Source organism: Strix aluco, chromosome 3 (genome assembly GCF_031877795.1).
Source record: "Strix aluco isolate bStrAlu1 chromosome 3, bStrAlu1.hap1, whole genome shotgun sequence".
Lineage (NCBI taxonomy): Eukaryota > Metazoa > Chordata > Aves > Strigiformes > Strigidae > Strix > Strix aluco.
Window position 1 is genome coordinate 80745460 of NC_133933.1, and position 13962 is coordinate 80759421.

General features: G+C 39.3%; 1 protein-coding gene across 1 annotated transcript in view; it reads right to left on the minus strand.

Moving 5' to 3' along the window:
• Positions 1-3035: 3035 nt before the first annotated feature.
• The window catches only part of CDC40 (cell division cycle 40), a 41668-nt gene continuing 30741 nt past the window's right edge, over positions 3036-13962 (minus strand). The window contains exons 10-15 of the mRNA XM_074819356.1: positions 13617-13718; positions 12198-12313; positions 11980-12113; positions 7349-7425; positions 5007-5151; positions 3036-4090 (exon numbers count right to left, since the gene is read on the minus strand). Coding sequence (XP_074675457.1) covers positions 3913-4090; positions 5007-5151; positions 7349-7425; positions 11980-12113; positions 12198-12313; positions 13617-13718 — 752 coding nt within the window. The 3' untranslated portion in view covers positions 3036-3912. The remainder of the gene's footprint in view (positions 4091-5006; positions 5152-7348; positions 7426-11979; positions 12114-12197; positions 12314-13616; positions 13719-13962) is intronic.

Consider the following 13962-nt stretch of genomic DNA (forward strand, 5'->3'; position numbering starts at 1 on the left):
TTCAAAGGTCCATGCCCTGTTGAAAGTCACTACAACTTGTTTCTAAAAGCTTTAAACTCTGCAAGGAGGTGCTGTAAACATAACCCTGCCACAAGCAGTTTTCTCTGAGTGCTGCAAGACAGCCGTGGTGTATCTGTTTTTTGGTTTTTTGTTTTTTTTTTTTTTTTTTAATCAGCAAGCCTGACAGAAAAGACATATTTTGCTGCAAGATATGAGACTTAAATTTTGAGTGTATGCTAGTGAAGTCAACCTACAGTAGCAAGTCTTTAAGTAGTCTCCAGAGGAACAACCTCCCTGGCAACTAATTTTTCTGGTGTATAGGTTCAACTGTTTAAAGTCTTCCAAGTAAAACTCCCCTCCCTCCTCCGCTCTCCGCGTGTTCCCCCTCGTGCAGGCTGCTTGTCATATGGAGTCTTCCTAGCAAACAGGAGCAGGATTTTGTAATGACCAGCTGGTAGAAAGAAGGAAAGTACATTGTGTTACTGGGCTGTCAGAGCTGCAAGGCTCACTGTTTAATTCAGCCTTTAAAGACCACAGTGTTAAACTGTATATTGAACATCTGCCCATTGCAAAAAATTGGATTTTTACAAGACAATCTTGGACTTCTCTGGATGTACAGTAATTTAGATATTTGTTCCTTGTAATGAGGGCAAAGACTGAGCAGCTCCATCTTACTGGCGACAATTATAAACTCTGAGCAAGACAGATGCCAAGACCATCTGCTTCAAGAAAGACAGCCTTCTTACCAGCAAGTTGCATGAGGGTATGTGGGATATTTCCCCCTCTCGCATATGAAAAAATTCCAAGAAAAAGATGGCACAAGGCCAAAGGAACCATCAAGTTTCCCAGGCAGAACTCCAAGAATGGTGCTGGAGATAGTTCACTTATCTGTAAAACTTCCGCTGTAAAAGTAATTGGCATTAATAAAAGTGGCAGCAAATTGGCACATCATTTCTGAAAGTTACAGATGCATGATCAAGGGGAACAAAATTATGATGCTGTGACAGCAGCCCTGCATTCCAGCTTGCGTATATTCCTTCCCGGCAGTGTGACGCGCTTCCCTCCAGGCCGCCCAAGAAGCGCCTTTTGGCTTGAATCACTTTGTTGCATTCTCTGCCGAATGTTAGGGGAGAATAAATTGGGGGAATGCTAAACACACTCTTCCCTTTTCTCCCAAAGCTGCCTTTTCCCTGGTTCTGTCTGTTCACACGCCAAGTTCAGCCTAGGGGTCTCAGTCTAGACTTGTTCTGACCAACATTTGTAACAGACCAATTTCTGGTGAAACATGAAATTGGGAAGATAAGAGAAGGACATGATTTGAGTTAATTAGCCCAGCAAGAAATCTTTTCCCAGGTGGCTGCTGAAAAGACAAGTCTAGACTCGCACCACAGACACATGCCGTCTATCTTTGTGCACAGCAAACTAGCTGACAACGTGAGCTTTGGAGTTTGCAACTCTGAAGCTGACAAGAGAGAATTAGCCTCATAAAAATTCCCCCTCCGGGCTTCAATGCAGATGTGAGAAATTCCACAAAAGATTAACATGGTGACCAACTGTGCGAGGGACAAAGGATTTTATCTGAAAGTTTCTAGAGGAATTTTGATTCTGGACTTGTTGCAAACATTTAATCCCAGTTCATCAACTCCAGCAGAATTTGAGTCAACCTTTCTTATTTTTGTTCCCCAAAGGCAACACTCAGTATATTACCATTAAAGTTTATAAACTTATTTTTATACTTACTATACACACTTGTGTGTGTGTTTGTGTACATGTATATTTCCGCCTGATAGGTGACACGAGAAAACACGGTACCAACTACAGAGCGAAATATTTTGTGTATTATGATTTAAAGGCTTTTAAGCATTTGGGAAAGATATTTCTGACAAGGAAGCTAATAAACATTCCTGTGAGAAGTTTTTCTATCTGCTCTATTCCTCTTCTTCTCCCCACTTCCCTGTACTTATAAGCTGCTAATGGTCAGGGCACACTGCCACATATCCATTTAGGAAATGTATTTTAAGGAAGAAAACTGTTCTGAATTATTTCAGCCCACCTTCCCCTGAAGCAGCACCCAGGGCACAGTGCACACCAGAGCTCAACTCCCAGCTCAGGAGTCAAGTCTTCCCCGTGAAAAGAATCACGTCAGAAATTCACCCTTGGTGACAGGGCAGTGGCTCACTCCCACCCACACCCTGAAGAGCCAAGACACAGGAACAGCCTCTCCTTTCCCTGCAGAGGAGAGTCCTCCAGGACACGGCAGACCAGCTCTTTCCTCTCTCTCCAGGCTCTACCATTTCCTATCTCAGTACTTGCATGGGTGTGTGGCTGGGCAATACCCAGTTACCACCAGTACACCGCTGGTGAAAACAGTGTGTGGGGTTTTTCAGGTACACAAGGCTACTGAGATGGGAAAGTAAACAGAAACATGTGAAGTTGGTGCAGTTACGTAATGGCATGAATGGGCAGTGGAAAGATGCTCAAGCTCAGCTTTAGAGTTGGTCTAAACATACGCATGCTCCATGTTCCCTCACAAGGGCCTAACTTTAGCAAGTACTCTTTGAAAGAGCAGAAGTGGTTTTTTATTAACAAGACCAAACCCAACAAAAACCCCACAAAACAACCAACCCATTTCCTTCCATCTACACAATTTGAGATTCTTTGCATCTCATCTACAGAAGTGCCTTATGTACTATCCTGCTGTCAATTAAGGCAATTATGCCTTTGCTATTGTTTATAATTGATGAGCCGTGACTGGATTTATAAGCAAACCCTATAGCGTAATTCAAAACTGTAATTAAAGACTAATCAATGGGATAAATTCGTTAAACGTTTTTGTTTCCATTATGTGCTCAAAAAGAGAGCATAGAGGGAGAAAGGATTTTTTTCTCCTGCGTCCAACTTGCGTTAGTTTTGTATGAGCAGTGTGAGAGAATGAGTTTATCCGAATGCTGGTACAACTGCAAGTTAAAATACCAAATGGTAAGAAATATTGTATATGGACACTGCTAGACAGAAGAACTGAATGAAGACAAACAGACTTTTTATAAAAAGATTTATTAAAAATAAGTTCTTTAAGAGAAAAAGTGTGACATGTATATACATTAAGTTGTCAAAATCTTTATGGGGCTTATAATACAATGTATTCCAATCCGAACAAGAGACAATCACTTTTTTTTCTTTTAGTATGTTGTGCTTATTGGAAAGTAACAGCATATGGGAAGAGAAAAAACCAACACAATACACAACCATTACAAGAAAAATCTTGAAACTGAGGACTACTTGCAAAGATGAAACTCAGTGATCAGCATGATGCTATTGTTAAATACACACAGAAGCCAAAAGTTTATGAATACAGTCTTCAGTTGATACAGTTTATCTGACAACTGCCAGCTTCCGATTAGTTCTTCATTCCTCCTGTGAATTAACAGATCTTAGCAAGTGGGTTTCTGTTCTGTAAAGGTAGAAGTATTTTGAGGACAACAAAATACCACCCCAAACCAGGTAAATAAATGCATCTTTTTCAGCTCTATTGCAGTAAATATCAAAGATTTCTTCTTAGGAAGAGAGTCACACAATCGCTGGTTTCTCCTTTAACTCTGACAGCCAGAACCACAAAAATAGTTTTTCTTAAAATTACTTTATTTTACAAGAGTGTTTTGCACAAACAGTGAGACGACAAACTAACACTTGATTCTGCATGCTTCAGATGACCTCAGCTTCTCATACCCAGAGGTCATATTTAGAACTATATCCTTTCAGTTATGTCTTCTGAAGACTTCCCATTTTTTAGTGCATATATACAGCCAGCTGAGAACTGCAGTATTACAAACATGTACCCATCCTTACAGCAGAATTCACTCTACTCTCACATGTAAGCAGGACTTATGTCTTTAGATCTTCGTAGCATCCTCTTTAGTCCCATAGCTTAATAAGACCATCCCAGCCACATGTAATGACTTTAGATGTTTCATGCGGATGCCACACTGCACCGATACAGACTTTATCATGCGCTTTTAATCTGCTGTAGAGTTTTGTTGTCTTCCAGTCCCAGATGTTAAGTTTTCCATCTGCATCTCCAGATATCACGTAGCTGTATAAAGAGGATTAAAATAAAAGCTGTATCATGTGTGAAGACTGCTTGTATTATAATACCTTTACACCGAGCAGCGGAAAAGAGCTTCACCCAGTGAGCTTCCTGTCTGACAGTCTGCAAACACACCTACCAAAGAATTAGCATTCATGCTGTGCTCTAAAGCGTACAAGTCCTGCAGAAGGTGATTCATCAACTGCGAGGTAAATGTGCTAAGCAATGCGATTATACCATACACTGTGTTACTGGAACTAAAGGGAATACATCAGCAAAAGAGAAAGTGCCAGAAGTTTCTCTAAAATTTATAGAGACTGCTTTCCACTTTTTCCTCCAGTTTTGCTGAGGCTATTCTCCAGTTTTTATAGCAATAAATATCTTATGTACATACAGTGGTAAATGTATGGGTGTATTACTAAGCAAACGGGATGAGAAAGATGGTTCTCTGAACAATAAATGAGGATACCCACGTCAGACCTGCAAACTGGGAAAACTGGGCAAGTCTGAATCCCAGGTATTCTAGACAAGCGCGTACTGCGGGAATAAACCCTGTGCTGCAGACCATGTGCAAAGAGAGCCAGATGCGAGTCAGAAGAGGCAGCCTCCTGTGCAGCACCAGGGCTAGGCAGACCAAGGGGAGGCTCTGCATGGTTTAACAGGAGTGTAAATCATCTTTGCAGAATGGGGAATCTGGACTACATGGACTGTTTTCTTAATGTTGCTCACAGCAACCACTGAGTATAACTTAGTCCTATCAAATGACAAGGGTAAACTTTCCGTTCTGCTGCTTGGCTAGAGAACTCTGATACTGAGTTAGCAGGGTGACTGTGCATCAATGAATGTTGCAGAGTATTCAAAAAGAAATTGAGTGTCTGTGCCAGCAAGTTTTAAGATGAAGCTCATTCCCACAAAAACTTACCTCATGTCAGGTGAAAAATCCACTTGACAAGCGTAGCCAGCTACCATGTGACCTTTGAAAATTTTCTTTTTGTTTAATCTGAATCTATTCTGAGCTCCAAAAATCAGAATTTGGTTATCCATCGACTGGCAAGCCAACCATTTCCCTATAAATGCAATAAACAAAGGTGGTATCAGAGTGTCACATCTGAAGGAACAGACTTAACTGGAATGTTTTAAGAGATTTTTATAACCTTTCTTGCACTATCTTACTCCAGATTTTCATTCTGTACTAGGGTTCTAGGTAGCAGCTGATATTGCTTCTGCCTGGTACAACTGCCAAGAGGCAAGACCCTATGTTTGACAGGATTGGGGACGCATATTCCTACAAAATGCATTCAGGACTCTAGAAAAGTTCTGGCTGTTACAACAATGTGCTGCATCAACCCCACTGACTTACTGGTAAGTTTTTAAGCTACTGAGTAAGCTTGCTGGTGCACATAATCAAGTAATTCAGATGAGGGGAAAAAACCCATCTAGCTGCAATCTATTTGATACCTGTTTTGTGGGTACTGTAAGATGGTCACCTCTTATCTTCTTTACGGGAAAAACAGGTCTAAGGTAGACTCAGGAGTCTGAAAATCCTTACGTTTTTCCTGCCCTAATGGAATGCAATTTAATAAAGATACTGTAGTCAAAGAAAAAACCCCAGGCTTTTCTAATCTTAACTCTATCTCATTCTGCATCTTGGCAGTGCATTAACTCCTGCCTGAGAATCCAGTGAAGATGATGTGCTACAGAACACCATTGAATAGAGACTTCTGTCCTGAACGCTGCATATCGTCACTGCCTTTACAGTGTTTTGTGCAAACAGTGATAACATAAAGTGTGCTGACTTGACTGTAAATCTGATCACACTTCCAGCTACTAGCTTGGAATATGAGGATTTTCTTCAGCCTCCCAAAAAAGCAAATCAAGTGTGTACCCCAAGCATGTTATTCTCCTCTTCTACTTTTTAAAAGGTTGGTTTCCTGCATTGCTTAGGAGGAAAAATTTAATGGATGGGATTCATAAATCAGTGCCCCTAAGCAGAAAAGTTCCATACTTGTAAAATTTTCTATTTACTTTTCTTTAAAGGACTCATTTAGCTCCAAAATTATGCATGATGTGTCTGGCACAATCTGTAGCATAATTACTCCAAAAGAACTTGTTTTTTGTGATATTGGACTACTGCAGGTCAAGATAATGTTAGTTAATGGGACAGGTGATGTCTTGAGCTGAAAAGATGACTACTTCATTCCTACCATCATTTACTGTCTCATCTCAGAAATCAAACACTCAAATGGTGGCCAGCCAGAACTGGAAAAAGAATGAGAAATCCAGTATTTCGACGTGGAAGAATGAGACAAACTGAAAAACTGGATCAGAATACAGCAAGTTGTGCAATTTCAGAAACAGGGGTTGAAAAAGGCCAGCTTGGGAAGCTACCATTTTTAAATGTAGCTATCTCTTTCTCCAGAATCTTCCTTTTTATGTTAGAAACCCACTTCTATTGTTAAGAATAAAATGTTTACACTGCAAAACAAATACAATTTAATGCTGATAGCTGGCTGAAAACGTTAGTTGTGCAACAAGTTGATCAGCAACTACTTAACATAATGGGACTGTTAACTGTAAATGTGTCAGCACTTCAATAATGTTGACATTAAAGCTATTTAATTTTGGCCAAAACAGATAACAGAGATTTTTGTCCTGTTAGAAGGATTTTCACTGATTACTCAAGGTACTAAACCTTTATCCTCCTTCAGTTTGATTCTAACTGAAGAACATAAACACCAGTGAAACATTAACATACAGAAACACTGAGATAATTTGGGATTTCTCTTATGCCAGAGTTATTTGGGCTATATTCAGAACACAAAGGAACAGCATTAACAGAATCGTGTACGACATCAGTTTCTGCTTTAACAGTGGCACCAGAAGTACTGCTGAACTTGCTTAGCACTTTGCAGCTATCGTCAGTTCCAAACATTGTTTCCCTTAGTATTTTAAATACAGCAAAGAGCACATTTTAGCTCTATGAAAAGAAGGAGTCATTTTGACCTGTCTGGATGAAGGTCTAAATTTAAACTGATAGAGTTATCCTGATATAACCCCTCATTTTGATATACTTGTTCTTCTTAAGACTTCTAAATCAAACCAAGATCCAGTCCAATCTTGGAATAAGTGCACACAGTGATTTCGGGGGGTGGGGATAGTATGAGGTGATAGGGGGATGTAACACGGCAACGTTACAGAGATATAATCAGTAAGACATGCCTATGTAAACTAGGCCTAAGAAGGCAGTAAAGAGCGTTAACCTACCATTTGGAGACAAAGTCACGGCTGGCATCGAATGCATACTTGGCTCAGCTATGTACTTGAAGTCTACAGGAATGTCCCTGCAAAAGGAAGAAGTATGTGTTTTATGAAGACATGGAGATATTCCAAAGGGCTGCCTCCAGTCAGCTGGTTTACTCAGCCACTGAACCATGGAGAGCGTATGGTGGTGTCCAAAGGAAGAATGTGCAAAAGCTCAAAAATATTATGCATGCCCACCTAGAGATCTCCAGCTGCAGAGCCATCTACAGGATAACCTCTGATAGAGTGAATTTACCCCAATGAAATGACCCAGAGTCTAAAGCAGAATCATAGTTCCAATTGTTAAAAGTAAAACTGTAACACAAAGATACTCTATTGCCTCCAGTTTAACTGCAGCTTTTACAAAATTCTTATATAGGTAGCAAGAATAGACTGATATATGCATGTATCTTACTGAGTTTTAACTAGAATTTTCTCTTTTCTTTTCTTTTTTTTTTTTTTTTCCTTTTTAAAAACCAGGAGTCTCTTTCTCTCATCTCTCTAACAATGTCCTTTTCCTCCTGATCTCCTCAAATGGATGTCAACCAATTTCAAATGTCCACAGCTGAAGTGAACTGTGAACTCCCCAGTCTCGATTGCATACAGGACTGTGCCAGTGTATGCTAAGAACGTACACTGTCCCTTACAAAGGCCTAGGGAAAAAACAAGTACAGTCTAATCCTTACTCTGCAGAACTGTCATTTGATTTTGACTATATAAATTGAATTACTAACGGTCCATGCATATTCACAGTATTCCTCATACCCTACACTAGAAGACCGGTAAAAAGGGAAGGCATGCACATGTCTTTCTCATTAAGCAAAAGAAATCTCCAGCAGAAAATAGATTGATTAATGCATTCAGCAGAAAACACATGCAAAATGCTCTGTAGCAACATTAATTAATACAAAGGGGATGGTTATGACTTCATTTTCTAATTCGAACAGTAGAAGGGCTGCTGGGACACTATCGGAGCAGAGAGAGTGGGTGGCTGCCTTGTACTGGCTGACTGAGCCTTGCTGGATGGCAGTACAGTCAACATTAGCAAGGTAATTACAATTCTATTTAATTGTGGAGTAAGTTATTTCCTGTCATCTTGCGTTAAGCAACATGCACATGGGCAGCAGGGCGAGAAGCTTCTCTGTTGTCAGGAAGCAACAAATGCTCCTGCAAGTTAAATGTTAAAATCATTTACCCCTCAGAATAAGAAGGGCAATCCCCTTAATACACTCTGTGGATAAAAGCATGAGCAGGGATAACTGGCTTCCAAACAAGCAGACCTAAGGCTACTGTTGGACAGTAAATCTGCAAAAGAGTAACAAAAAGTCCACATAATCTCTGAGGCTGACCAACATGACAGCACAGGAAGTGCAGCCCCCTGTGCCCCATCCTACCCTTTTGCATCAATACCCAAACAGCTTCAAACCCCACCTGCAACAGCAGACAAGGTCATCGCTGTAGTAAGGCCAGATCCTGATCAGCTCTCACCATCTAACACTCCCTCTCAGCCCACCGGTCATCTGAGTCCTCAATGCCAGGTAAAAGCCATCCCACTGGAAGCCCCATTAAAAAAAAAAATCTCATTACAGAAGATGCATCTCCAATGCTGAATTGTATGGCAGAGAGAAATTTAAATGCAGCACAGGATGTCCTGCCTTCTCTCCCGTTACAAATGAAGACGGGCTCATCTACTGGAATTTATTCAAGACAGCTCTGCTTTATGTTGAAACCTACCAGACACACTTACGACAGCTGCAGGACACACTGCATTAAACTATTAGGCAGAATAACGAGATACATTTATGTTTCACATTTGCTTCCAGTCAACTTGATAAATAAGTAATATCAGCCTGCTCGCTTACCAAAAAACTTCAAAAAAATTACAACAAAAGTTGCTGTCATGGTTGCCTGACCTCAAAACTCATGTGATATAGTTTGTTCAAATTTTTAAATTTAAAGATCTTCAAGTCCTTTCTCCACTTCATAGCACTTTGAAGGCTGAAAAGTTTTAAATATCAATAGTATCTGCTAGCCAAGATTTAGAAGTGTGATACTCTGGGGTTCTAATACAATTTCTTCCCCAAGCAGGAGAGAAAAATCCTTTTAAAGAAGGAAGGAAGGAAAAAACCCAAACAAACCCCAGACCCAACCCAATCCAATTTTGGGATCTACCCATCATGAAGAGCTCTCTCAGGAGACTACAGTATCTTTACCAGGAACAATGGAGAGAAAAGGCCTGCTGAGGGGTATAGCTTTACAGAGATGACAAGCCTTCTAAGTCTGTCAGGATGACAGCTAAGCTACCACTGTACAGTTCTTGCTTTGCTAGCTGACTTGAAGGTAAAAGGAAATAAAAGCCTCCAAGGTCAATTGCCCAAATCATTTCACTGTTTACTTAAATAAGATCAGACGCATATGAAGTAAAGACAAAATAACATTTTGCATTTCTAGAAGAAAGAACACAGAATATGATACCCATGTCAACTTTAATATCCCTGCTGTAACGATACAATCACATGAAATGTGAAAGCAGACAAATTTTCCGTTAAGATTCCTAAAGAAACCATTTAATCTGCAAGGGTCTGTGCTATACCTGTAGTCTGAACTTTCAACAAACAACCAACTGCAATTCAGTGTACAGCACAGTGAAGTCTATGCACATGGGATGAACTCTTGGGGAAAGGAGATTTAGATTCTCAGGGGAGAAGTTCTTCACTGTGATGAAGTCTGACATGGCACCCCATTACCAGCTCTGGCCAAGACAAAGTGTTTACAAAACATACTACAAAATTCCTCTAGACAATTGAAACTAAGCAATTAGACCAGCTTTAATTACTGGCTTTTAAGGCCATACTCACGCCAGAATTAATTCCTCTTTGATTCTGTAGAATACTGAAGAAATACTGTTATGAAGAACATATGAAGATACATGCCAGAAGGTGCAGTAACCAAATCGCCCTAATGTGCAAATAATTTTTCTTATGAACTCGGGAAAAAAGGATTTGAGGTGCAGCATGCAATAATTTGTCACGGAAGTTTTCAAGCTCTGAAAGCTTCTGTAGTGAATATATTAACTTAGTTTTAATGCATTGTAAAAATTTGGAACTCAAAGTTATAGAAATATGCCTACAGACCAATTAACATATATGATGGCAGGTTGTGGAGAAAGGTATTCAAATCATGCCTAGGAAGACAGCATTACATTTGCTTTTTATAAAACCAAAAAAATCCGCAACAACTGTATTATAGAATGTTGCCTACAGTTGAGTTCCTTATGATCTGAACAAGGTTGCTCTTTCTTCAGCAAGCTCAATACGTATTATTTTCTTCAAGAGGAAAAAAACTTCTGCTACTGAACAATCAGGTTGTGATGTTCCCATGCCAGAACCTTTCTGCCTTTCCTGCTCTTCCCTACAGAGTGACTAAACCCACCCACTTCACTATTTATTTCAGCCATCAACACAAAGCTCACAAAACAAGGGCAATCCAGTCTCAAGGAAATAACAGATTTATGCAAGTGAGATCATCCTCCCACCCGCCAGAGAGGAGCCATTCCTTAGCAGATATGATATTGTAAAGATTTTTCTTTATGGGGTTCAGTAAATGCATGGGTCTAATTATGAAGTACTGAACAGAGGCTCTCTTGGAGTGACATATGATGACAGCACTGCATGTCTAGCCTAAGCCTGGCTTCCCAGACTTTGGTCATTACCACCAATGCTACTGGCAATGATAGCAGCTGATCACAGACATGCTGAGGGTTTTGCTGGCTGCTTGGGTAACATTCAAATACCACAGATTGGAGTCTCTTGTCTAGGTTTTTTTTTTTTTAAAAAAAAAAAGCTAGGAAGGAACTGATTAGTCACAGAACTGTCGAACTAGTGTCTGTATTGTGCAACAGCTTTGCATGTGTGAACAGCAAAAGGAAATGGATACCTAAAGATATGGAAGTGACTATTTCAAAAAGAAATTTGAAATTCTAGAGAAATCTTAACAGTCCTAAGCTGAAAATCTTAGTACCTAGAACCTTGTGAAAAGCACTTCAGATAGAAGAGATTTGTTTTCTCCCCAGATATGTTAAAAACTGGATGCCATTTAAAATGATGTTTCTTACGAATTTTTCTTGGATAGACTTTCACTTTTCTGTTGTCTATTGTACCCACACTGTGGGGTATCAATGACTGCCAAAAAACCCAGACTACCAGAAAACCAGAAATTAAGCTACACTAAATTAGTTATTTCATACATGGGCTGAAGCATTCAAAACCAACACACACTAATGTAACAGAGCCTACATTTCTTAAAAAAGTTAATTTAAGGGCTAATACACCACTGGGGAAAGGAGAAAGAACAGAGATCCCTAATAGAGTGCGGTGTGTTCAGGCTGACAGGGCTGTCTTATGCCTTCTGTGGGGGAAGAGGAAATCTATGAAGTGTCTCAAGCATTAAGCCAGAATAGGGTTTAAAAGCTAGTTCTTCCTCAGCTAGGTAGAACTCAGTACACTCCAGTGTCCTATGTGCTATGTATACTTTTAAAAATAAACTTTCTTCTCAGTTTGCTCATAATATGTTAAAATTCAAAATTTTAAACTTACCATTCCCAGACTCTTAAGCTCTTGTCATCAGATGTACTCACAAATCTTCTATTTTCATCCACAAACACAATGGTGTTGACAGCTCCCAAATGCCTATCGTATTCCTGCACAATCTCACCACTTCGAATATCCCACTACAAATAAAGAAGTCAGAATAAAACCTTGTTTTTTTACTAAATATCAGAATTTTTAGAGGAAGAGATATTAAGTAGACATACCTGCACAATCTTCTTATCTGACATTCCTGCAACAAAGAGATTTTGTTTATCTTCGTCAGGATTGAACTTGACACAATAAGGAACCTTTCTGTTTGTAAATCTTGAAATACATTGCCCTGCAAGAGAAAAGCCATTCATGGTGCATCAGGTTGGAAGTTCTATGGACTGACAGTTCTTTGCTAATATTGATAAAAACCATTCATTTTACTTTTGCTTTACTAACAGCAGAAAATACTTGTTTTAAATCCCTTGAGAGGATTACAGGGTAGAATTTACCTTGCTCTTTGATTAGACCTTTCACATGTTTGTAGGCACGCACCTGTATAAACACATACACATACAAACTGTTCCTAGCCTTACTACAGCTTTCCAAACAATAACTGCTCAGGATGTCATCAGGATATATCAAGGACATCAGGGCTGGTCAGGACATCACAAGCTGACCACTGTCTTTGCAAAGCATCACCTCCTTAGGATCAGAGGTCTTCTCAACAAGAGACTTAAACTCAGGCAAGAACTCCTCAATCCTAAACCTAGGAAAGGATAACAGTAATCCAATGGCAAAATAAACTACTGACCTCCTCTCATAGCCTCACATTACTCAGCTGAGTAATCAGCTCAGCATGGCTGATTACATGTTATCTGTAATTTACAGGAGCCTGTTTTAATCCAAAAGCTCCGTAAATTATTCAAGTGTCTAAATAACTGAGTTCAGACTCAAGACTGGAGAATTTGGCTTAGACCTTTCTGGCTGTCACCCCCATGACTAGCTAACCAAGAAACGTAGCATCTTTTTCAAATATGGAAACTTCCTGTCTTAGGAACAGACTTAAGTTTAAAAGAATATTGACAAAATCTACCCTGTATCCTTTTATCTTAAGAAACTACTTGGAGCAGAATGTTACAGAGCATCTCCCAGGCAGTTCTGTGAGAGCATCAGACCTGCCCTCCAACTCCCTCTGCCAGCAGCTCAATTTCTATCACCTTTTCTTATTTGGAGTGCTCTTCAAGTTCAGGTTAATGGAAAGATCAAGTGAAATAATTCTTCTAAATTAAGCATATTTAAGTCTAAATTGTGATTTCATTACTTAACTTTATGCCTGTAAATGTAAACATGCAATTAACTGATTTGGTAAAATTTTGTCTTTTTGCTGAAAATTGTTCTAGCATTACAAGTAACTATCAAACCCCTCAAATAAAAAGGTATATGAAATATAGGTATATAGGTAGTGTCAGTTGCACCATTACAGATAACAAAATATTTAGGAAAAAAAGACTTCATCCTGTAATGAAAGCCTAAACACTGAACTATGATATTAAGGACAATTGGAAACAACCTGACTGACTGATAATATATCTTGATATTTACTATTAATTAAACATAGTGCCAAATAACAGCATCTACAAATACAAGCCTACCTGTTTCGGTGTCCCAGAGTTTAAGATAGCGGTCATATGCAGCACTAAGAAACCGAGTGCCAGCATTATTAAAACAGATGTCTCGAACAGCTTTACTATGTCCTACAAGATAGAAAAAATGTGATGATAAACTTTTATCCATTCATGCTTAATTTTTTAAAAAAAACATTATTCAAGTTAAATGCTCCAGTCTTTAACAATGCAAAGAGAACAAGGAAATCGCTTACTGAAGTTCTCCATGAGCACTAATAAAGAATGATTCAAGTGAAAAAGTAACTCCTAAAGCATGACGAGAATAAAACCCCCAAATCCACACACATCTAAAGCACTATAAACAATAGCATGG